Source organism: Peromyscus eremicus, chromosome 9 (assembly GCF_949786415.1).
Source record: "Peromyscus eremicus chromosome 9, PerEre_H2_v1, whole genome shotgun sequence".
Classification (NCBI taxonomy): domain Eukaryota; kingdom Metazoa; phylum Chordata; class Mammalia; order Rodentia; family Cricetidae; genus Peromyscus; species Peromyscus eremicus.
In genome coordinates, this window is record NC_081425.1 from 6,737,019 (window position 1) to 6,760,847 (window position 23,829).

Genomic DNA, 23,829 nt, shown 5'->3' on the forward strand with positions numbered 1-23,829 from the left:
TGGAGAGGGACGGCCAATGAGACGCGGGATCTCCGCCACGAGCCGAAGACGGCAGCCAATCATCGGCCGTGGTGGGCGGGACGCGCGGCGAGGCGGGTCCCCGCGCTCCCGAGCCGTGCCGCTAGTTCGCGCCTGTTTTAAATGGAGCCCTCCAGGGATGCTGTTCGGAATGCCGGGAACCAGCACCCTGGTAACCCTTGCGCCCTTCGCCACTCACTGCGCACTCGCGCGCTTGTCATTGACGTCTGAGGCTTTCCAGGAAAGAACTGAGAAATGCGTGGCCGAACTATTGCTGTCGGGAAAACTCCCTCAAAGTTGGGAAACGGGCTTTGCTTTTTCTCTCCCGCGCCTATGCCCACTTTAACGCTGCAAGGACACTTCACATGTGCAAACTGAAAAGCCTAACTTCTCTTGGCACCAAACCGATTTTTCCTCCCATGAACAGAGTTCCCAGTCTAGTTGAATTATATCATCAGACAGCTGAAAATTACAACGACCACCTTCATTACACGTCTAATCAAATATTCATCGGCCTATAATCTGGTGATGGTATGAAGCAGCTGAGTTGGCTTGTGTCAACTGACCTCCCTCCAGTATTAACTCTACTTAACTATGGTCCATCTCTGACTTTAAAGTTACAGAATGCTAAAAACAAAAAACAACAACAACAACAACAACAAAAAACACCATTTCAGCATCATTTTCTTTCAAAGGAGGTTTATCACTTTTAGTACACAACCCACGCTCTTTAGAATATGGGTTCTTTTTTATTTTATAATTTAATTTTACATATCAGCCACGGATTCCCCTGTCCTCCCTCCTCCTGCCCCCACGCCCCGCCCTTCCCCAACCCCCCCACCGTTCCCATCTCCTGAACATGGGTTCAAATATTTCAAATGTCCATCTCTCAACTAATGCTCGTCCTTAACACTATCAGTTTCATAAACACCGCACGCTTCTGTGCTGATAGATTTGCAAATCCATTGGCTGCAGCGCTTCTTACTGCTCGGCGGCTTCGCTTTGTCTCATTTTTTCCAACTTGAAGAAGCCTTCCTGACACCCCGAGTCCGTTGGGTTTCCCTGGAACCAGAATACCTCACTCCCCTGTCAGGTCACTTACTATGCAGAACTGTAAATGACTTCCGGTTCTTCTGACTTTCTCTGTTGTAAGTTGCAGGTCAGTTGTGAAGGTCTTGATGAAAGCGAAAGTAGGAATCCCAAATTATTTCATGAATAAGTGTGTACAGGTGATTTTCATTCAACAAGATGTTTTTATAACAAAAGCACGTGCTCACAACATACCTCACCCTTTAAATAAAGAAACCTCACCTCTTATCAGCATTTTCAGTACTCCTGGCTTCCCAGGGGAATAAGGGTATTAATATTTTAAGACTTTTTAAAATTACCCTAGTTCTTTTTAAATATGAGTAATTTTCATGCAGGTTAGAAAAACACACACAGTCAAGTGTATAGAGCAACATTTTACATCCTGACTTCCTAATTTCCTTGCCAATTACCCAACACTGAAAGGTGGCTTTGTTAATATTTTCAGGTGGATCTTTTCAGATAAGCTTCTGCGAATACATGTGGTATGAAACTAAATTTGCCTGGAGACTGCCATGGTATTCTGAATTTCTGCATATTAGCTGCAACCTAACTTAGTGAGCTTCAGCTAACCAAAAGACTCCCAACTGATCGATTATGCCTGGATATAGAAGATGCATTGTATCATGGTGCTCTTTGAGAAGGCACAATTAGATCTATAACCTGTTAAGTCTTTCCTAAACGTTAGCTTTTTATAAAAAAGATCTATTTTTTTTTTGTACAGGAATTTGCTTACATGGTATTTATGTGCCATAAGGGTACAGTGCCCGTGGAAGCCAGAACAGGGCTTCCAATACCCTGGAGCTGGAGTAACAGATGGTTGTTAGCCATCATGTTGGTGCTGGGAATCCAACCTGGCTCCTCTGAAAGAGCAGTGTGTGCTCTTAACCACTGGGCCATACCCACACACACACACATCTTTTTCCGTACATACTGACTGCCTATGTGGCATGGTGGTGCTCTCTGAACCTTTCTTCCTGAGTGTTGCTTCATTTCTCATTGTTTGCTAAAATAAAACTCTAGCAAATTTAGCTTGTCTAAACTTTTAGTGGTGTTATTGATATGCTAAGAACAGGGGTTGGGAGTTCCTGAAGGAAAAGCGGAACACCGCTTTGACTGCTGTCAGCACTTTTCTGTCTCATGGTTTTCTTCTTGATCAGTAATGCCGTTCTTACACCAAAGACAGCCTTCTGACACCTCTGTTCACCTGAAAGACTATGGCTGCCAACCATTTCCAACTGGGAGAGCCTCAGAATTCATGAAGAGCTAGCAGACTATATCAGAACAGTTCTAATATACCAGGGGCAATGAGCAATTTCATCATGAACCTACTTGTTGATGAATGTTTGTTCTGATAGATCTGGTCCCAGATAAATGAAAGGCCTTACCTCCACAGAGCAGAGACAGTGAGCAATTATATCATTGTTGATGAACTCTAAGAAAGAGAAAAATAAATGGCTCTGCACGGTTAGGGTGTCCGTTGCTGTTTAAACTGAGTCAAGACTCCAACAGGCTGGCACTCAAACTGAGAACTGAAGGAGTATGGGTAAACACTAGCAGACATTGGATGAAAGGGCTTCTGGGCCAAGGCAGAAGCAGCCTGGTAACACCGTAAGAGTGGGGAGGACCATGATGGGGCAGAGTGAGCAACGAGACAAGAGAGTAAGATCCAGTAGGGGAATCTACGAAATATCTTTACTATGATTTCAAGTAGCCTTCACAGTCTGTAATAAGATTAACAGTAAAACGTAATTTTGCAATGCAACTTCCCATTCCCATACTGCATACATTCCCGAGGTTTCTGCTCAGGGGGAGTTAGCCTACGGACATAGTTGAAGTACAAAAATGAAGACATCCATTCGTAACTCCGAACGTCCCAGTATCTCTAGAAGTAACCCATGCCGGTTACACTTGCCTAGAACACGTTCCAGACCTAGCTCCCCAGTGACCCCAATTTCAGGTTGGTTCAGGCATAGAGCCTGCGCCTGCGCAGTGCCACTGCCGGTCCCGGCCCCGCCCCTCGGGCCGCTGTCAGGGAGAACCCGGAAGCTGCAGCTGACTTCCTTTTAACGTGTCGGGGGCGGGGACGTGTCGCAAAACGTCGTGATGGTACTTCCCTGGGGTCTCCGGATTCCGCGCTCTACGGCGCTGGCGCTGCCGAGCTGGAAGATGTCGGCGCCTGGCCGGGAGGAGCCCTCTGGTCCTCCCGGCAGCTACGCGAAGCGGGTCCTGGTGACCGGGGGTGCTGGATTCATGTAGGTAACGGGGCTGGTGGCGAAGTTTCTCCCCGCAAACCTAACCTTCCCCGCGGCTCTCCTCGTCTTTGCACAGGGGTCCACGGCTTTGAGGATGCAATGTGGGGAGGGTCTTAATGCACGGCCGGGACCACCCGCCCAGTTCCCCTCACTTTTCGGCCAATCAAAAGAGGTTGCTTGGCAACTGCGACGACTTTAACACCTGTCCCGCAAAAAGGAACTCGGGAGTGCCGTGGTAGCGTCCTCCTCATACGTGCCTGAGGTGTTTCCCACCTGTCACTTTTTGAGGTGCACACGCTGAACTCTGCATTTTCTTCAGGCTCCCTCGCCAAGCCTCCCACCAGCACGTCCCAAAGCACGTCTCGACACGATGTGAGATCGTGATGGGACTCACTTTTTCTTTAAGAACACGTTGACAAATCCTCTATTATAAGCAACTTGTGCGAGGCTCATCCCCACATTCCATGAGCCTGCCCTTTTTCTTTGTGTCAAAGGTGATCCTTAATTGGACTTCTCACCACTGCCCCCCGACTGTGTTAGGCCCGATACTGCCTTCTTTTGCTTAGAGCACTGCCTCCCCGGATTGATCTCCATGCGTTTTCTTTAGACCCCTTAAAGCGTGTTCCCCACACAGATGTCACTGTTGTTAAGGAAGTGAGATGCTGCTGCCACGTAGGATTTTATACTTGTGGTTTCTGTGAGACTTGTAATAAAGTCCAAAATCTTTATCAGATCTAGAAGACTCAAGTGCTCAAGCCCTGCTTTCCAACCTAATCTCTTGCTTTTCTGTATTTGCTACAACCCCCTCAGGGTTCTTGGACCACAATAGGTTAGTGCCCCTTCCTGACTTGAGACATTTTCCCTTTCTTTATTTTCTTAGGCTGTTTGCACTATTCAGTTCAGGCGTTAATTTACCCCCATATCAACTTAAGAGTCCTTACCGGACCACCCTAGGTAACTGACCCACTTAACGGGACCTGAAATAGCATTGTTTGTGTTTACTTGTTTATGGCCTTGTCCCTTTTCTAGAGTATAAGCTGTGAGGGCAGACTGATGTTCATGAAGCACCCGCAGAAAGGAAGGTCTGGTCCATATTATGAAGGTCTTCAGTAATAGTTGAGTGGATGAGTGCATGAGTAATAAACAGGAAACTCTTCCACCCTCACGGAACACCGTGTCTCCAGCTTGAAGATACAGAGATTCTCGTTCACTGCATTAACATCTTAAATTCAACAGTCACTTTGCTAAGGGTACCAGGAAGCCACGTTTCACTTAATGAACAGGAGTGTGGATGTGGGAAAGTGCCTGTACTTCATGGAAGGCCTGGTCCACAAGAATGCCCTAGAAAGTGAGGGAAACGGTCTCCAATATAAATGTCCTCTTCACAGTTGGTCAGTGCTTGCCATTACGCCCGAGAACCCAAAGTGTAAGTGTTTAAAAATATCTGGCAGCTCACTTTACTGAGATAGCTCCATATCAGGGTCCACCCACTGATACCCAGGAAGCACTGTCAGTACCAAACTTCAAGATGGTGTCAACTACTATTAGCCCAGGAAGACTTCGTTCAGTCCAGGACCCTCCCGAGATTTCAGGCTTACACATCCAACTTCTAATACTAGAAGAGCAGTTGCAGAAGTCAGTATAAACAGGCAAATGACGGTGTTTATGCTGAAGTAATATTTGTATAATTACGTTGCAGCTCCTGAAAGGGCATATTGGACCCTCAGTGTACTTGCTCTGACTAGACCTTACGTTTTTCATGCTCACACTCACAGCATTCATGGGCAGCATCATTTGGTTAAACTGGCTTTTTCTTTATTCTCCAGGCCAGAAAGTTATACATGTCACAAGGAGGATGTGAGAGTTTGTTTATAGATTCTGTTGAGAAGGTGGGTTAAAAGTGTGTATGTGTGGTGTGTTACATCATTGCTTTTGTATTGGAAAAGTGTAATGTTATCTTGATATTTTCCTACCACTCCACAGCTTAGGAAAACTTTTGAAGAGTCTAGGAAAGTAAACATTTGTCACTCATAAAGTTCTTTTCTCTTTGTAGTGCATCCCATGTGATTGTCTCCTTAGTAGAAGATTATCCCAACTATATGATCATAAATCTTGACAAGGTAAGTGTTATAAAAAATGAGCTTCATGTACTACAATTAGACCTCCTTCTGGCTTCATCATTAAAAAGTGCCAGGGAGCTTTTAAGAAGTAGTGCCAGAGAACTAAAGAGTACTAGCATTGGAATAGAATTAAAACCAGTTGCAGTGGCCCTTGCCTGTAATGGGGACACTAGGGATGTAGAGGCAGGATAATTAGAACTTTAGGGTCATCCTTGAACTATATAACAAGTTCAAGGCCAGCCTAGGAACACATGAGATCCTGTCTACAAACAAATAAACAAAAAGCAGTGAAATTAATTGAGTCTTGGACAGTTTTGTAGTGATGGTTGAAGTCTCCCTGAAGAATAGGATTTTTTAGTTTAAACAAAAGATACAAATGGTTTTAATTTCATAAAATACAATGGTAAAGTGTACAGGCAAAGAACAATTGTTAACTGTTGGCATATTTTTTTCTGTCTTAATGTTATATGAGCAGGTGAACGGAATTCTTTTCATTTCATTTATTTATTTGGAGGCAGGGGCACATGAGTTATAGCTGGCATGTAGAGAGACCGTAAGAGGACTTGTGAGGGTCAGTTCTTCCCTTCACTGTGTGGCTCCCAGGACCAGGCGTGGCAACAAGGACAGCCATCTGTCCTGCTCTGAAGGTAGAGCTCAGGCTGCCCTCAGACACCCGCTTCTCCCACATCTGTCCTGCTCTAAAGGTAGAGCTCAGGCTTCCCTCAAACACCTGCTTCTCCCACATCTGCCTCTTTAGCAAATCCTCCTGGTGTGCAATACCACAACCAACAGAGGCAGGTGGATCTCGTGGGTTCAAGGGTACATAGTGAGACCCTGTCTCAAAATACATAAATGAAAATAAAAAATAATAAATGATGGGTAGGTGGGTGTGTGCACATGAGTGCAGCTGCCCCCCAGGCCAGAGGTGTTGGATCTGGAACTCTAGAACTGGAGTTACAGACAGTTGTGAACCACCAGATAGGTGGTGGGAACTAAACTCGGAATAGCAGCTAGTGCTCTTAACTTCAGAGCCATCTCTCCAGCCCCAACCAGCTCTTTTTAAAATGTATGCACTGATTTACCATGTTAGAAGAAGAGGTGTAATGAATTATAGATGTATAAAGCAGGTGTTACTTTATCTTCAATTGATAGTTCCTTTTCTGTCAAGAACTAAATGTTTTTAGTTTTTCGCCACCAGTGCTGAAGGTGAGTTTGAGCAGGAACACTTTTAAAGAGAGATTTGTAACAGCGTTTCTCTTGGAGTTAGTTCTTCTGAAAATTAACAGTGACCTGCTTTTACTGTTAGGATGTCAGAAACTTTAAAGGTGTAAAATACAGGAAGCCTTTTTAGAAGATATTCTTGTATCGGTGTTTTAACATTTGTGACCTTCAAACTAAATCAACTTGTTATAGAAAGAGCTGATCTTGCTTTGTGTGCCGTTTCTTCCCCACCATGTTCTCTTGTTTTAAGCTGGATTACTGTGCAAGCTTGAAGAATCTGGAACCTATTTCTAACAAACAAAACTACAAATTTATACAGGTATGGAAGCTTTGTTGATAATGCCTCTTTAGTCATGCAGAAACCATAATGCTTTGTGTTACAAACATGTTAAAGATCAGCTAGTTTCCAGAATACTACATGATATAGAGAGTTCTACTTTTAGATTGATATCACATACAAAACTGCATATGAGTTTTGGTACCGTGGCAAATCTATGAATAATTGACAAGATATGTGAATTAAAAATACATACAAGCATCAGAGTACTATAATTTTAGTTAGTGGTGATAAAACATACTTCCCAATATTATTCCAGTTGTTATGCTTATTTTACATGTATTTTAGTGTAGCTCTCTGAAAGGTTTCTTTCTTTCTTTTTTTTTTTTTTTTTTTTTAAAGATTTATTTATTTATTATGTATGCCTTCAGGCCAGAAGAGGGCACCAGATCTCATTACAGATGGTTACGAGCCACCATGTGGTTGCTGGGAATTGAACTCCAGTACTCTGGAAGAGCAGCCAGTGCTCTTAACCACTGAGCCATCTCTCCAGCCTGGTTTATTTTTCTTAATGCTAAAAAATTTCTTTGTGATCTTAGCTTTACAAGTATGTGATAGAAGTCAGCACAGTATTTAACAGAAGTTGGTATTCAACAAAGTTATTGCTTGACATATTTGCCAAAATATTTCGAATTAAATACATATGTTCTAAGATGCTGAAGAACCACATTGTTATTATACTTGCCTGGCTGCTTGGTTGACTTCAAGGCTGCTAAAATACATCTGGTTATTGTGGATGCCAGTGCTCCTGAAACCTCACCTGTCCATGTTTGCCTCTCCATGCAGGGTGACATTTGCGACTCTCACTTTGTGAAGCTGCTGTTTGAGATAGAGAAAATAGACATAGTCCTGCATTTTGCTGCACAGACACATGTAGGTAAGCACTGTTTTATGCTGTAGCTATGGCTGGCCTCTTTTTTTCCTAGTGAATAAATTCAAAGTCCAGGAATCGGGATGAATAAGCAGGAACATAACACAGTCTTTGGAAGAGGGCACACCCGCTGTGCCCAAACAGCACTTGTCCCCATGGAGTCAGGGCTTGTTTCCCTTTGTTTGTTTTTCACAGGGGCTCTGCGAACCCACTCAGCCCTCCTGCCTGGTGGAGTGGCACTCACTTTCTTGATTGAACCACACCCCCAGCCCCGATAATTGGGCTTTCCACAGATAACTTTTTAATTCATGTGTGTTGAAATGGGACATTAAAATGGCTTTAAAAAGTTTTGAGCTGAGTCAAATTCAGACTGATGGTTATTTCTGAAAGGAAGGAATAAGATGAGCTTCAATTTTGTTTCATGTTCTTCTTGTGTACTATAGCTTTCTACAGCCCCACGTTGGAATGCCAAAATTTAATTGTTTTTGCTCTTTAGCTCTTTTGGGAGGCCCACCACTCAGCTCCCAAATAAATCACAGACAGAGGGTTATTCTTAATTGTAAATGCCCGGCCTTAGCTTGGCTTGCTTGTTGCTAGCCAGCTTTTCTTAACTTTAAATTATCTCACCTACGTGTTGCCTCTGGGCTTTTTTCTTTTCTTACTTCCGTAATCTTACTTTCACTCTTACTCCGTGGATGGCTGGGGGCTGGGCCCTAGCGTCCTCCTCTCCTTGTTTTCTTGCTCTTTTTTCTTTTTCTCCCAGATTCTCCTATTTATTCTCTCTGCCTGCCAGCCCCGCCTGTCCTTTCTCCTGCCTTGCTATTGGCCATTCAGCTCTTTGTTAGACCATCAAGTGTTTTAGACAGGCAAAATAACACAGCTTCACAGAGTTAAACAAATGCAACATAAAAGACTGCAACACATCTTGCATCATTAAACAAAGGCTCCACAGCATAAGCAAATGTAACCCATCTTAAAATAATATTCCACAACAAGTGGCAGTATACCGGTTAACATGACCTGTACTACTTCGTGCATTTGAGATGCTGTGTTGATAATTCAGTTGACCTTTCGCCTGGGACATACAACACACATCAGAAGAATTGGAAGTGCAGTTAAATAAGTAGCCGTCACGTGGCCACGTGTTGCCCTCATCATAGCAGGAGGCAGCGTTGTTGCGGAGCCGGCTGGCAGAGGCTGCTGCCTCTCCCGCTTCCTGCAGACGCAAACCTGTGTTTCCCTCCACTCTTCCCTGTGGTTTTGGTGACTGATATTTAGCCCTGACAGTTTTAATTTTGTTTGGGCTATTTTAAAATCTTCTACTATGTGTGTACTTGTGCACATACTCACACGAGTACACAGACATGTAGACTTTTATAACATTTCTTGTCAGTTTCCATGTGTGAAGTGCTGGGTAGTTGGGTGTGGGTATAGTTTGTTCCTTCTCTGCTGTCTCAGTATTCCAATTTAAGAGAGCTCCACAGTTACATTTTGACTCTGGTTGGACATTGGGTTGCTTATGCTCCTGGGCAGTTTTATGCAGCAGTGCTGTGAACTTTCTTGTCCACGGGTCATGTCCTTTAAGTATACCGTCTGTCTGATGTCTGTGCAGGGTCCTGAGTAATGGGGCTGCAGCAAACCGTTTGCAGAGAAGTCGCGCTGACCCTTGTCAGGTGATGGTCAGTTTTCCAAACTCAGCGCTGTGTGGCGGACGGACTCCCATTTGTATGAGAGTCTACTTTATATTTTTCCAAGTTTCTAGTGAGAGCATGTGTTTTTATGTTTTTTGATAATTTAATTTTTTTATAAAATACAGTTGAAATCATTTGCCCATTTAAAGAAAAGCCTATTACCTTTTTCATATTGAAGTATCTTAATGAGAGATATTTTGGTAAGAAAAATGAGAAGTAGTGATCTCTTGTGTGTTCCTGACAAACTAAACCTTTATCTTTATGTTATCATGTTTCATACATGTGTGGTTTGTATGCATGTGTGTGAGTGTATGTGTGTGTGCACGAACATGTACATGTTTGTGCAGGTAGATGTTCCTGTGTAGGCACACGCAGAAGCCAGAGGAAGATGTGAGATGTTGTGCTCTGCCTCACTCCTGAGAAGAGACTCTTACTGAACCTGAAACTCACTATTTGGACCAGGCTGAGTAGCCAAAGAGCTTCTGGGATCTTCCTGTCCGCACTTCCCAGTTGGGGATTACAGACGTGTACAGCATGTGGTGCTGGGTTTGAACAGTAGTGAGCACTCAGACCACTGAGCCATCTCCCAGTTCTGCAGTGCTCTTCCTTCCTGGTGATGTGGATTGCCCTGAGCTCCTTTTAGTAGACATGAATGTGGCTGTGTCATCTGGTGATGTCTTTTCTGTAGTGTTGTTTCCAGCTCTCCTCTGCCTTTGTGAGTTAGCTTGTGCACGCCGGCTAAGCATTCTATCACGGACTTCATCTTCAGCCTAGATTCTACTTCTTTTGAAACAACTGTTTGATCGTCATTGATATTTACCTGCTTGCTGTCTTTTAGAGCCTGGGCTGAGGAATCGTTTCTCTTTTCTTTTCCCACTGCTCGTTTGGAAAGCACATAGTCTGTGCTTACATAAGGCGATTAGCTTTCAGAGTGTAAAGTCTGGAACTCTGTGCTCCTCCCAGATCATGGCCTTTAGCTTGTTTATGCCCAGCCTTGTTTTTAGCTAAGCTTTAAGTCTGTTGTGTTTCATTTTGTCTTTCAGTCCCAGTAGATATCAGTCTTACTATTTTTAGGAGTACTATTTTGTGTGGTCAGGATTTGTGTATATTTGAGCTTTGGCAATGATGATTTTCTCATTGTCTTTTTTCCCCGTTCCCGTGTTAAATCAGAGTTTAAGAGCAGGGTCTCCATGTCAGTTTTTAGGGCACCTTGAGACTCGGCTGATGGCGGCAGCCAGCCCCGCTGCCGTATTCTCTTTACCTGTGCACCGGGCTCTGTGGTGATGACTTGGTTTCTTCTTTTCTTCAAAGTATCATTATGAGTTCCTGGATTTTAACACAACTTTTGTCTCCTGTTGCTTTAGTCATTTGTGGGGTTGTGGTGTCCGCACTCACACCCGCTGTTGGCCACTAGAAGCAGTTCTGGTGGCTTCCCGAGTCCTCTTTGGCATAACCTGGTAGCCCTTGACACTGTCCCACATGCTTATCTTCAAGGTTTGTCGGCATGCTCTGCCTTTCCTATGGCCTCACATGGCGGCTTTCCCTCTGTGTTCAGGCTCTCACTCAGTTTTGGGTCCAAATGTTATCCTTGTGAGGGCACACATCTGGATTAGTGTTCACCTTAAGGGGTTCATTTCGTCTGAATCACCTCCTGAAAACCTGTCTCCAGACATAATCACACTCTAATGTACTATGGGAGTAGGCATCAGCATAAATTTTAGGGGGAGAAGTTCAGCTCAAAGGTCTGGATTAACGGATAAATGCTTAGCAGTTTGGCTACACATCCCCCAATTTTCTTCCTTTGGGTTTGAATACATTGTTGTGGGCCAGTGGGTCTCAACCTGTGGGTTGTGAACCCTTCAGTAGTCAAGTGACCCTTTCACAGGGGTCACATACCAGACATTTACATTACAATTCATAACAGTAGCAAATTACAGTTATGAAGTATCAACGAAAATAATTTTGTGCTTGGGGTCACCACCACATGACCTGTATTAAAGGATCGCAGCATTAGGAGGGTTGAGGACAAACACTGTTGTAGACTCACTCCTGTGTGCAGAAGTATGTTCCTCCATCCGTTTAGCCTCACCTACAAAGTATCTTTTCTTGTTTTTAAAATATTTAAGTGTGTGCTCCCGAGTGTATGCATGTGCACTGGGGCCTCCCTTTCCTCGTGGTCCGTTGGCCACCAGTCCATGAGGACAAAGGGAGCAGAGGTGACATGCAGGGCTTCGTCCAGCTGTGAGCACGAGGGGAAGAGCCTTCCACAGTCAGCTTCAGTGAGACAGCTCAGCTTTATTTCAGGGTGAGGGGAACACAGAGGATGGGGACAGCAGCTGGGGCATCCCTAATCTGCATTTGGCAGCATGGTCCTACCGTACAGCTGGAGCACGACACCTAGTTATCACATGGGCGGCAAGGGGAGAGTTCTGCAAGGAGCCGTGTCAAAGGTCACACAGGGTCAGTCAGGCACTCAAGCTCAGGGGCAGCTTCCAAATAAGGTCAGGCATCCGGGCCTAGCGGCACTGTCCAGATAGGGTAGAGAGCGTCCTCTTGTAAGCTCAGAGAACTATCTGGACACAGTGAACTGCAACCTTAAGTAGCGGGGTCTTCCAGCAGTGACCCACATGTACGCAGGAGCCTTGGAAGTCAGAACAGGCATCAGATCCCCTAGAACTGGAGTTCAGACGGTTTGTAGCCACCCTGTGGGCGCTGGGAATCAAACCTGGGTCCTCTGAAAAAGCAAATGTTCTTAACAACTAAACCATCTATAGCCCCTCTTGTCAGTTTTTTTTTATTTTTTGCTAGTCTGAGAAATAAGTTTTAAATTTGAGTTTTCTTCATTATAAGTGAAGTTGAGCACCATAAGCTTAAGGACCATTTATTTGTTTAGACTATTTATGTCTTCTATACATTTTACTCTAGGACTATTCTTATTTGATTTTATAAATTATTTGTAGATTGTTGGTGTGGGTAGATTGTTTATCTCCAATATGTTCAAGTATTTCCCCCTTGTCCTGTGGTTTTCATTTTGTTTTTAGGTTAGGGTTTGTTGTTGTTTTCAGCTCCCCGGCCCCCATACTGGTTGCACTAGGGACTGGCATCACATGTAAAAGCACTCCTCCACTTCCTACAAGCCCAGCCTGCCCACGTGTCCTGTTTTAGTGTTTGACAGTGGGGCGTGTGAGTAAGGTACTCAAGGTCCCCAGAAAGGAGCTCGTTACTAAGGGGCATAGTTCTGGTGGTTGTCTGTCTTGCTTGATAGATGAGGTCAGATAATCATTTTCATGTCCCTTCCCATGATGCATCTGATTTTAATCATAGGTGCACCCAATTATGCATAGGTATCTTAGGGTTTTTATTGCTGTAAAGAGACACCATGACCATGGCAACTCTTATAAATGAAAACATTTAACTAGGGTGGCTTACAGTTCAGAGGTTCAGTCCATTATCATCATGATGGGGAGCATCATGGGTACAATGTGCAGGCAGACGTGGTGCTGGAGTAGTAGCTGAGAGTCCTATACCTTGCAGGTATCAGGAAGTCAACTGAGACACTAGGCAGTATCCTGATCATAGGAAACCTAAAAGCCTGCCCTCACAGTGACACACCTCTTGTAACAAGGCCATACCCACTCCAACAAAACCACATCTCCTAATAGTGCCACTCCCTATGAGATTAGGGGAGCCAATTACATTCAAACAACCACAGTGGGTATAGGATAGTAAATAGACAGTTGACCCTAAAAATTTACTGGGAGAATATTGTTTGCCTTACTGCACATGCAACCCAAACCAGTTCAGACCGGAGTGGCCTTTCTGTCTTATACCCAGATATATCAGGAATGTATCTGAGTAGAAATTATCTGTATTTGGTTACTTTTAGGGGTCGAGAACTTGTGCTGTAGTTCAGAGAGGGGTGCACATGTAGTCAGAAGCAGGGTAGCCCAGTGCAGGTATGAGTCTGAGTGGGCTCTGAGGCTGCCAGGTGCCAAGTGCTGTATTAAATGAGGAGTGGGCACATGACCAAATTAAATAAGGACCAGACTACTTATCTGTGCTTTGTGTTTACCTGTCTTTCTAGCACTTGGGTGGGAGAGACAGGAAGATCAGATGTTCAAGATTGGGTCAGTGAGATGCCTCAGTGGATAAAGGCTCTTCCTTCTAAGCCTGATAACCTGAATTTGCTCCCCAAAGCCAACATGGTAGAAGGAGAGAATGGCTCCACACTCAAGGTGTGGTGTACACACACACACACCATACATATACTCTCACACATAGTAATTAATTAAAAGTAAAATTTCAGTGTCGTGCTCAGCTACATCGTAAGTTTGAGGCCAGCGTGGACTACCTGAGACCACCGATGTATCGACCTGTATTGTGTTGTTTCTTAGACCTGTTGCAGATGTGGCGAGTCATGGGAAGGAAGCACTCTTAAAACCTGAGTTAGTTGTTTGGTATTTGTTTTGTCCCATGAGCGGAATTATTGTGGTTTTCTCTCGTCCTTTTTAGATCTTTCGTTTGTCCGTGCCTTTGAGTTTACATATGTCAATGTTTATGGCACTCATGTTTTGGTAAATACTGCTTATGAAGCCAGAGTGGAGAAATTTATTTACGTCAGCACAGATGAAGTATATGGAGGCAGTCTTGATCAGGTAAGCTTAGAAAGCATATTCTGCTTACTTACTGTGTACCAGTGTAGAAGTCTGTCTTGTTCAAGTTCTGGGCTTTTCCTGTGCTCTAATTACATGCATTGTTTCACCCTCCAAAATGTGACTTCTCCTTTGTGATATCAAGGGATACCACTTCATGTGAGGGACTGTTAGCATTGGTACAGAGTCACCCAGGATCTGACCGTTCTGCAACAGCAGCAGATCTCATGTTTATCTCAGTTGTAAAACATGATGATGTCATTTCATGGGCTGTAGCATATCCCTGCTCACCTTCTCCTCTGGGCGGGAAAACACCTTAGAATGTCAGTGATGAGTGTTGCAAAATTGTTGTTGAAACTGGAATCTGTTCTTCTGTTGTTGATATTTTGAAGACAGGGTCTCACTGTGTAGCTCAGGCTGGCCTGGAATTCCCTGTGTTACTTAGCCTCACAGCCTTCCTGCCTCTGTCTCCTGAATGCTGGTATTATAGGGATGTGTCGCTATGCCTGGCCCTGTTCATATGAAATCATTTCTAATTGTATTTTTTAGACAAAAAGATAGAACCATTCTTCAGTCCATAGTTTCCTTTCCTTGGTCCTTTCTTTTAAATACATGTTCTGTTGGGAGTCAGTAACAGGCCAGGGTCAATCTCTACGTTGATGGGAAGTGAGGAACAAGCCAGGGTCTAGCTCAGTGTGGATGGGAAGTGAGTAACAGGCCAGGGTCAATCTCTGTGTTGATGGGAAGTGAGTAACAGGCCAGGATCTAGTTCAGAGTCAATGGGAAGTGAGTAACAACAGTCTAGGGGGTCTTGCTCAGTGTTAAGTACTTACTCAGTGTGTGTGAAATCCTGTGTTTAATCCTAAGCAGGATATGAAAGCAAAAGCCTCAGAATAAACAAATGTCTATACTGTTAGGTATAGTGGTCCTGAAATTAAGAGGATACCAAAGAGAAGCCTCAAAAAATATCTATGTGCAGGTAATAGTTATTGAATGCTTACTTCTAAAAGTTATTAATGGTTAAGATAATTTCTATACAGTTAACATTTTAGTGTAGTTGTGTGATCTTGTACAGATTGAGAGAATAATGGCAGTCAACAATTAAATTTAGGTAGAGAAGAGTACAGTTGTTCATACTTCTGAAGTTTTAATCTTCAAATCACTAGCTTGGTTGGTATATAAGCACCCAACTGTTACCCAGTAAAACTACAGATTTCCTTATATAAGTATATTTTTATGAGAATTAAAACAAAAATTGGTGTATGTCATTATAAAAAGGGTTCCCAAACACTTCTAATGTGTGGACATTTAATATGGTATTAGCCAGCAGCTGGTTTCCACTCTCTGGAAGATCTTCCAACTTGTGTTTTGATAGAAAGCATTCAACAATGTCTGGGTGGTGCATAGAGAAGGTCCTAACATTCCAGTTCCAAGTCTTTCCACTCAGGAGAATTAAGTTATTTACTGATTGCATAAAATAAAGGATGATGCACAAACTTCATTACCATCTATCATTTTGTCTAGTACCAATTTTGTGTTTAGCTCTATTGTATAGGCTCTTCTGACCATCATTTTTATAACTAAATAATTACATGATTTTGCTTTCAGTGGTGAGCTTCAGAATGTTGCAACAGTGATTGTCAATAGCTGTACCAAGATTTCCTAAGAGAATTCTTATTCACCCAAGATAGTTGCAAAACATTTTAGCCAGGCCTAGTGGCACACACCTGGTGACACAGGTCCGTAATCTGAGTTCTGAAGGAGGCTGAAACAGAAGGACCCCAAGTTAAAACCTAGCCTGGGTAACTTAGTGACACTTTGTCTCAAAAGTAAAATATAAGGCAGGAAAGATGGCTTTATTGCTCTTACAGAGGACCCTGGCTTGGCTCCTAGTACCCATGTGGTTGCTTACAATCATGTGTAACTCCAGGTCGTGGAGATCTAATGCCCTTATGTGGTTCCAATGGGTTCCTGTGTATATGTGGTGCACAGAAACTCATGTACACACACATACATATAAAAATAATAAATACATCTTTAAAAATATTTTAAAATAGTTGAGACTATAGGTTTGATATAATATGGCCTCCAGCCAGTTCAGTAACTGCATTTCCTATTTCTTCTCCCCTACACTAGACTTTAAGAACCTTTACACTTACTTTTCCCATGACTAGAATTCAAGAGGTTTCTGTGTTGGTTTGGCTTTTGTTTGCTTGTTTTTGAGACAGGGTTTCAATTCTTGATTCCATTCCTCCACCTCCCAAGTGCTGGGATTACAGATGTGTACCACCAGAGCAAGAAATGATTTCTTAGATGTAGTGATTGACATTTCAAACTAGTAGTATGGTTGTATATTAATGTGCACTCAATGTGTGTTTGTGCTGGGATTGAACTCAGGTTCTTGTGAATTTGACACAGACTACTGTTAAGCCACACACTTAGACCTTGTAATATGTTTTCTACTTAAGGAGTATGTAATTCAAATGTATCCTTTTAAAACTAGGAGTTTGATGAATCATCACCCAAACAACCTACAAACCCTTATGCTTCATCTAAAGCTGCCGCTGAGTGTTTTGTACAGTCTTATTGGGAACGATACAAGGTAAAAGCTGATTTCTGAAACTATTTGGTAATACTTATTTATTGTGCGTGTGAGTGATTGTATGTCTGTGTGTTCTATGATATGAGTGTGGCGGTCATGAGTGTGGCGGTCAGAGGGCATCGTATGGAAGCACTTTCGTCCTTCCACCATGTGGGTTCAGGCATTGAGTAGGTCATCAAGCTTGGTAGCAAGTACTTTTTTCATCTCACCAGACCTGATTTCGGAAACTCTGGAGCCATTTACTGTGGACTTAAGCTTTAAAATTCTAAGTTAGCTTTGGCATAGAAAACCTAGCTTAAAAACTTAGTAAGGCCTTATAAGTATTGAAATCTTAAATTGCATGGGCAGTGAAGGCCCTGCCTCTTGTTCAGTTCCTCATGAACGCACAAACCTGAAACATATTTTAGTCTTATTTCAGTAACAGAACATTACAGGTCTAGTGAGATGCTCATGGAAATCCTACAAGGTGGAGGGATGACAGATTCCTTTCCCAGCAGTTGCTTTTCTCTGTGTGAGTCAGCAGTCTGGCTCCATATGAGGTAGACTTGAAGACTTATTTCTGGTGGCTCTGACACTGTCATTCTGGGAGTTTAATCAAAACAAGTGTTATCAGCTCCAGTGCCATGTATTTGGCTTCCCACTGGCATTATTAGTTATTAGGGCTGAGTTAGAAAGGCAAGCCAAGAAATTCCTTGGTGTTCTCTTGCTTTTTGTGGTGATCCTTTTTACTTGTAAGGGTTGATTCAATGAAGAGAGTCAACTTGATGCCTACCATTTTACCATCTAATTAAATGTAGACTGCTGGAAGCCATCTTGGAAATGATCATGTGGAGTGCCTCAGTGTTGAACCTGATTCTGTGCTTCCCTCTGTATCCGTCTTCCCATTGGACCTCTGCTTTTATCTGAGCTCTGTCCTTTCCTGTGTTTTTTTAAGATATGATCTTACTATGTGGTCCTGGATGGCCTGGAATTTACTATGTAGACCATGCTGGTCTCAAACTCAAAGAGATCCCCCTGCCTCTGCCTCCTGACTTCTAGTATTAAAAGCATGCATCACCAGGCCTGACTTAAAACAACAGCAGCAAACTTACTACATAGCTCAGGCTGGATTTGAACTAGAAATCCTCCTGCATTAGCCTCATGGGTGTCAGGATTACAAGTGTGAGCTCAGACAGGCTCTTCACTGTGCTGACAGAGTGTCAGGTAGGCACCAGTGTTAGGAAGCTGTGTGTTTTAAACTAACCCTGCTTGTTGGGCCCTTAGTTAATGTTGAATGTTCACTCTAAGTTTCCAGTTGTCATCACCAGAAGCAGTAATGTTTACGGACCACATCAGTATCCAGAAAAGGTAAACTCTGTTTCTAAATTACCTCCAGCAGTTATTTGTCTGAACTAATTTCTGTTGTAATTGTGCATAATTACATGCTCTGTGGGGGTTGCACGCGAGCTCTTCAGACTCAGAGTTTGGAGATGTCACTCAAAGTGTCAACTTGACACATTCCAGCTGGCATGCCTTTGTGTCCTTTAACCATTGTCTTTAAATTGGGGGATGCAATGAAAAGACAGCATTTGTAGGATGTGTGTGGACAGGCACTGTCTTCCTTGCATTCTGAAGCACCATATAGCACTCCCAGTACTGCCCAATGTAGCAGTTAAGACTGGTCTGCAGTTGTGTCATGGAATATAAAAGTTAGAAGCTAATTAGGCAAAGATGTAGAAGCGTGGACTTACTGAGTGGCGCTTATATGTGAGTGATAAGTGATATGTGATGCCTGCCTTTATGAAAGAAATCTCCGAAGAGGTGGCGTATGTTGGCCGCAAACTGTCCAAGAAGGCTTCCTCTGAATTCCCACTGTACCTGCCTTTTCATCCTCAGGTTTTTATGACATCACAAACTGCCTTAGAGTTCTTTTATTTACCAGAGGTCATGAATTTAGGTTAATCTTATGAGTTTAAATTCATATTAATGTCATTTTCAAAGTCTGAAATGACATTTAAATATTCTTCTAGGTTATTCCAAAATTTATATCTTTGCTCCAACACGACAGGAAATGGTATGTCACTTTTTACTTTTGCATTCATGTGCTATCTGCTGTGCTAATAGTATTCAGTAGCAATCTTTAAAAGCCATCAGGTCGTACAGAGGCCATGGATCTGAACATTCTGCCAGCTTTGGAATGCTTTCTCCATTTAATGTGATAGCTTTTCAATAACTGCATCTTCATGACTTACTAAGGTAAATTCTGAAATTATCTGCCATGGAACTTAGAGCTACAAAATAAAATTCATATCTGTGTATAATTTTAGATTTCCAAATGGTTAATTTAATATAGAAATGTAGGTTTTCTTTTTCTTTTTTCCATTATTTTTAGGTTCTAGGGCTTGAAAGTAGGCCTTGCCCATTCTGGGCAAGCACTCTGATAACAAGCTGTAGCCCCTACCCGTCCCAGCCCTGTGATTTCCTTATTGTTGACTTTTTAACTTTTTGAAGTTGCTCAGGCTGGCCTTGAACTTGGAATCCTCTTGCCTCAGTTTCCCAAGTGGCTGGAGTTACAGTCCTGTATAACCCCACCCAACTTAGGTAATTCTTCAAAATGAATTTATAGTATAAAATTAACAAATATTTATTCAGGAGCCATATTTTCCACTTTTTAAATTAAGAATCCTCAAGAAGTTTGGGTATCATTTAAGAAATGAGGAAGAAATTTTAAGGGAACTAATATTTTTCAGTCACAGATTTCTAGGGCCTCTGGAAATTGGCTTCTCAGGAATCACACTGGTCACTGCTCATGCCTGGTTTGGGAGCTTTTCTGCACTTTATAATCCTGCTTTATTTAATCCGTTTAGCTGTATTCATGGATCAGGGCTTCAAAGAAGAAACTTCCTTTATGCTGCTGATGTAGTGGAAGCATTTCTGACTGTCCTCAAAAAGGGAGAACCAGGGGAAATCTATAACATTGGGACCAACTTTGAAATGTCAGTTGTTCAGCTTGCGAAAGAACTAATACAGCTGGTACGTATGGATCTGCTCTAAGAGGTATTCATCAATTTGTCACCAAATTAATGGCAATAAAAAGAATTTACTCACTATGTGTATTAGTTGCTGTGATGAAACACCATGACCACAAGCAAGTTAAGGAAAAAGTTAATTTCAGTTTAGATCTTGAGGGATAGTGTCCATAATGGTGCTGGTGCAACATAGCTTGGAGGCAAGAGTAGGAAGCTGGTTAGATCATTTTCATCCATCCACACACAGGAAGCAGAAGAAAGAGCAGGGAGTGGGGTGAGGCTGTAACACCGCAAAGCCTGCCCCCAGTGATATATTTATTCTCTTTGGCAAAGCCCTACTTGCTAAAGTTTCTGTACCATCCCCAAGCAGTACCACCAATGGAGAACCAAGGATTCAAATACACCAGCCAATAGGGGAAGTTTCTCATGCCAACTACCACTGAATCAACAGTTTACCGTTGCCTTTACTTAGAAATGAACAGAAGGGAAAATAAATTCATAATCATGTGTACCGTTAGTTCTACAGGGAGAGAATATCAATGTGCATCCTCTAGCCGGAAGGTACGCACAGCTTCAGAAATAGGAACTCCGGTGAGGTGTGAAGTGACTGTGAGGCTCCGGTGTGAACTGCTCATCGTAGGCTTCAGGGTGCTCCCCTGGGGTGTGTGTAGAACACATTCTTGATGAGTTCTGGATGGAGCGGAGGTTGTAGGGATAGAAAGTATTCTGGCTGCCCCTCCTCCTCTTCCCTGCCCGTGTGAGGCAGTCGTCTTTCTTGTCTGCTTCTATCAGCTGCTAAATACAACTGTTGCTCTGTGGTCTCTTTTTGTAATGTGGCTCAGAAGCTTGCTTCATTTTGACAGATCAAAGAGACCAATTCAGAGTCTGAAACGGAAAGGTGGGTGGACTACGTTAATGACAGGTGAGTAACAAGTTGGAACATCTGGAGAAGATGGTGAAGTTTTAGGTGCTTATAAAACTATAAGCTATATGAACTCACCGGAGAAGTAGTTTAACTCATGAATTTTCTGACAAATTTTTCTTCCTAATTATAAGTGTTGTAGAGATTAAGGATAGCACTGTTATTAGCCATGGGCTTAAAGAAAGTTGTTGACTCTTTCCCTGTGTGGGGTTTTCTCCATTGTGAAATTGGGAGATTATCTTCTCACAAAAGTGTTCTGAGGGTTAATTATATTGTAGACAATTCTTCTTGCCCCAGGCTTGGTACTCAGGAATCCTCACTTACTTGTACCTGTGTGATTGATTTATTCATTCATGAAACATTTGCTTATTTTCTTATATATGTCAGACACTCCATTTGTACCTAAATTGTGGCTGAAATAAATAAGATATTGAAAGGATAGTCTATAGAGAATGTTAGGCATTGGTAATTAATGGGTTTTATATATTTTTCCACAATAAGCATGTCCCCAGCATGATTTTGTTCTAATGTGAATTGTGATAAAGATGTGTGGGTGTGCATTCTGTCTCTTAGTCAGATGTGCAAGTGTGTGTTCACAATAAAGTTGTGTACGTGTGCATTCTGTCTCCTTAGTTGGATGTGCAAGTGTGTGTTCATGATAAATGTGTGTGTACATTTTGTATCTTAGATGTGCAAATGTATGTTCACAATAAAGATGTGTGAGTGCATTCTGTGTCTTAGATGTGCAAATGTATGTTCAAAATGTCATCTTAAATCTTTGCTTTGCAAGACCTCACAATGACATGAGATATCCAATGAAGTCTGAAAAAATTCACAGTTTAGGATGGAAGCCCAAAGTGCCTTGGGAAGAAGGAATAAAGAAAACAGGTACGTGGTAACGAGTCGATCATTTGGAGAACAGTACCGAGATCTGCAGAGCCGTGAAGAACCGGCTGCAGCCTGACCTGTTCATTTCATTTCTAACAGTCGTTTCCTGAGCATCTGGAGTTGAATGGACTTCGCTTCTCACTGCTCCTCCTGAGTCTTCTCCATTCCTCAGATGCTCATTTAGTTCCGACGCTGGGTGCTCAGTTCTCCGTTCCTCAGATGCTCACTTAGTTCCGATGCTGGGTGCTCAGTTCTCCGTTCCTTTGTCTTCTTGAAAGGCAGCTTTCTTCTTAGTGATCCATGTTAAGATCAGTGGGGTCTTAACTCTGAAGGAAATTTAAAACTAGTAAAAGAAGAGTTAATCTCTCTCTCTCTCTCTTTCTCTCTCTCTCTCTCTCTCTCTCTTTCTCTCTCTTTCTCTCTCTCTCTCTCTCTCTCTCTCTCTCTCTCTCTCTCTCTCTCTCTCTCTCTCTCTGTGTGTGTGTGTGTAAAGCTCTTTGGACCCTGGGTGGTAGCACATGCCTTAAATCCCAACATTCAGGAAGTGGAGGCAGGAGGATCTCTGAGTTTGAGGCCAGCCTGGTTTATATAACAAGTTTTAGGCTAGGTAGGGCTGCCTAGTGAAACCCTGTCTCAGAAGACGGAACAAAACAGAGCAACAAAAATCTATTTGGAATTGTGTTTGTAGGAAAGAATCTGCTCAAATGTGTAAAAACAGGCCTTGATTCACAAGTTTAAATACAAAATACTTTGTTCAAGTATGAAAAGCCAAAAGCAAAGGTAGCTTCCATTCTTAGCTAGACTTAGGCTTCTTAGTGCAAAGTCTTGAGCTGATAGTGCACACCATAAACTGACCTCACCTATTCATAGAGAGACCCTTCATCTCGTGTTGCCTGATCCTGTATCACCGTGTTTAGATGAATAACTATTCTTCTTTCTGTGAAGTAGCTTTAAAGGCAGCATAAATACCTGTTGCCTCCCCTGAGGTTGCTGAAATCTGAATGTCTTCAGCATTCCCCACAGGTCAGTGCTGCAGGGACTGCCTTTGCATTGGGCAGAAGGCAGCAGTTCCTTACTGTTTCCAGGGCTTTTCAGGCGATGAGCCCCGCTGGTCAGCTTGAAGGTGAGACTCTGCTGACGTAGCAGGGACTCAGGAAATGCTGCTTAATTGATGCATGGTTTTTACTTTTTCATTGTCTTGATTTTCCTGCCAGTTGAGTGGTACCGAGAGAATTTTCACAACTGGAAGAATGCAGAGAAGGCATTAGAGCCCTTTCCAGTTCAGCCACCATTTATATAATGCCAGCTGCAGAGAAGAGGACATTATCATAGCTCAGCAAGTGACCTGACATCAAGTGCCTAAATAAAGTGCCAGCCTCTCACTCTTGAGTGAGAGGGATGCTCCGGTATTGGGTTCAGATGCAGAGTCTTCAGAAGTTTCAGTATTGGTCCAGGATTCCATGTGGAGATTCCCTCAGCAAACTTCTCCCAGACGTCCCATGGTGGTCTGGCAGAAGCTTTGGATGTGGCCGGATGAGGCCCCTGGTTCTGAGAACAGAGGCAGGTGGAAGCACTGGATGGACCTCTGTCAGCTCCCCAGCCTTCTCCAGCACCTGATGGTCTCAGGTTTTATGTCCTGACTAATTTTTAAGGTCTGATAATGTGAAAATGGAACAAAATGGAAGCATATTGAACACTTTTTAACTTTTTATAATTTTGTAAAATTAACTTAGATGGTTCTTAAGGGTAAGATGTAAATTTCTTACATTTTTGAAATCAGCTGTTGATTTATATATAACTGGTATCAGAAATTTGATCATGTATCTATCTACTGTTTACAATGGTTTTATTTATAAAATTATCAATGGATTTTAATATATTAAATACAGATTGTGGCTTTTTTAGTGATATATTTTTATTTGTTGTTAATTTTTTAAAACAATCATGCATTTTTTTAATCTCTTTGTTCTAAAGATTTCAAGGTAACCAAAAAAAAAAAAAAAAGATTTCAAGGTAATTTAAAAAGTAGCTGAGCTGTTGGGTGGACACAGGTAGAGGTTGCTCTGTCATGGATGCAGATTTCATCCCCACCAACCAGTGAGAACCTGTCTTAAAGAGAAAGGATCAGAGATGGCTCAGCAGGTCAGGCCACTCGCCA

At 42.6% G+C, this 23,829-nt stretch overlaps 1 protein-coding gene across 2 annotated transcripts; it reads left to right on the forward strand.

Moving 5' to 3' along the window:
- The first annotated feature begins 3,206 nt into the window (after positions 1 to 3,206).
- Tgds (TDP-glucose 4,6-dehydratase) lies at positions 3,207 to 23,581 on the forward strand. Of its 2 annotated transcripts, XM_059273216.1 has the most exons (13): positions 3,248 to 3,359; positions 5,186 to 5,248; positions 5,413 to 5,479; positions 6,951 to 7,019; positions 7,824 to 7,914; positions 14,112 to 14,254; positions 16,755 to 16,853; positions 18,141 to 18,200; positions 18,863 to 18,906; positions 19,700 to 19,865; positions 20,725 to 20,783; positions 21,574 to 21,671; positions 22,886 to 23,581. In XM_059273216.1, exons 3-13 carry the CDS (start codon positions 5,459 to 5,461, stop codon positions 22,969 to 22,971), a joined length of 936 nt encoding a protein of 311 aa, XP_059129199.1. In that variant the 5' UTR covers positions 3,248 to 3,359; positions 5,186 to 5,248; positions 5,413 to 5,458; the 3' UTR covers positions 22,972 to 23,581. The 2 variants fall into 2 exon arrangements, with proteins under 2 accessions (XP_059129198.1, XP_059129199.1); XM_059273215.1 differs by lacking the exon at positions 5,186 to 5,248 and having other exon boundaries at positions 3,207 to 3,359.
- Positions 23,582 to 23,829: the final 248 nt, after the last annotated feature.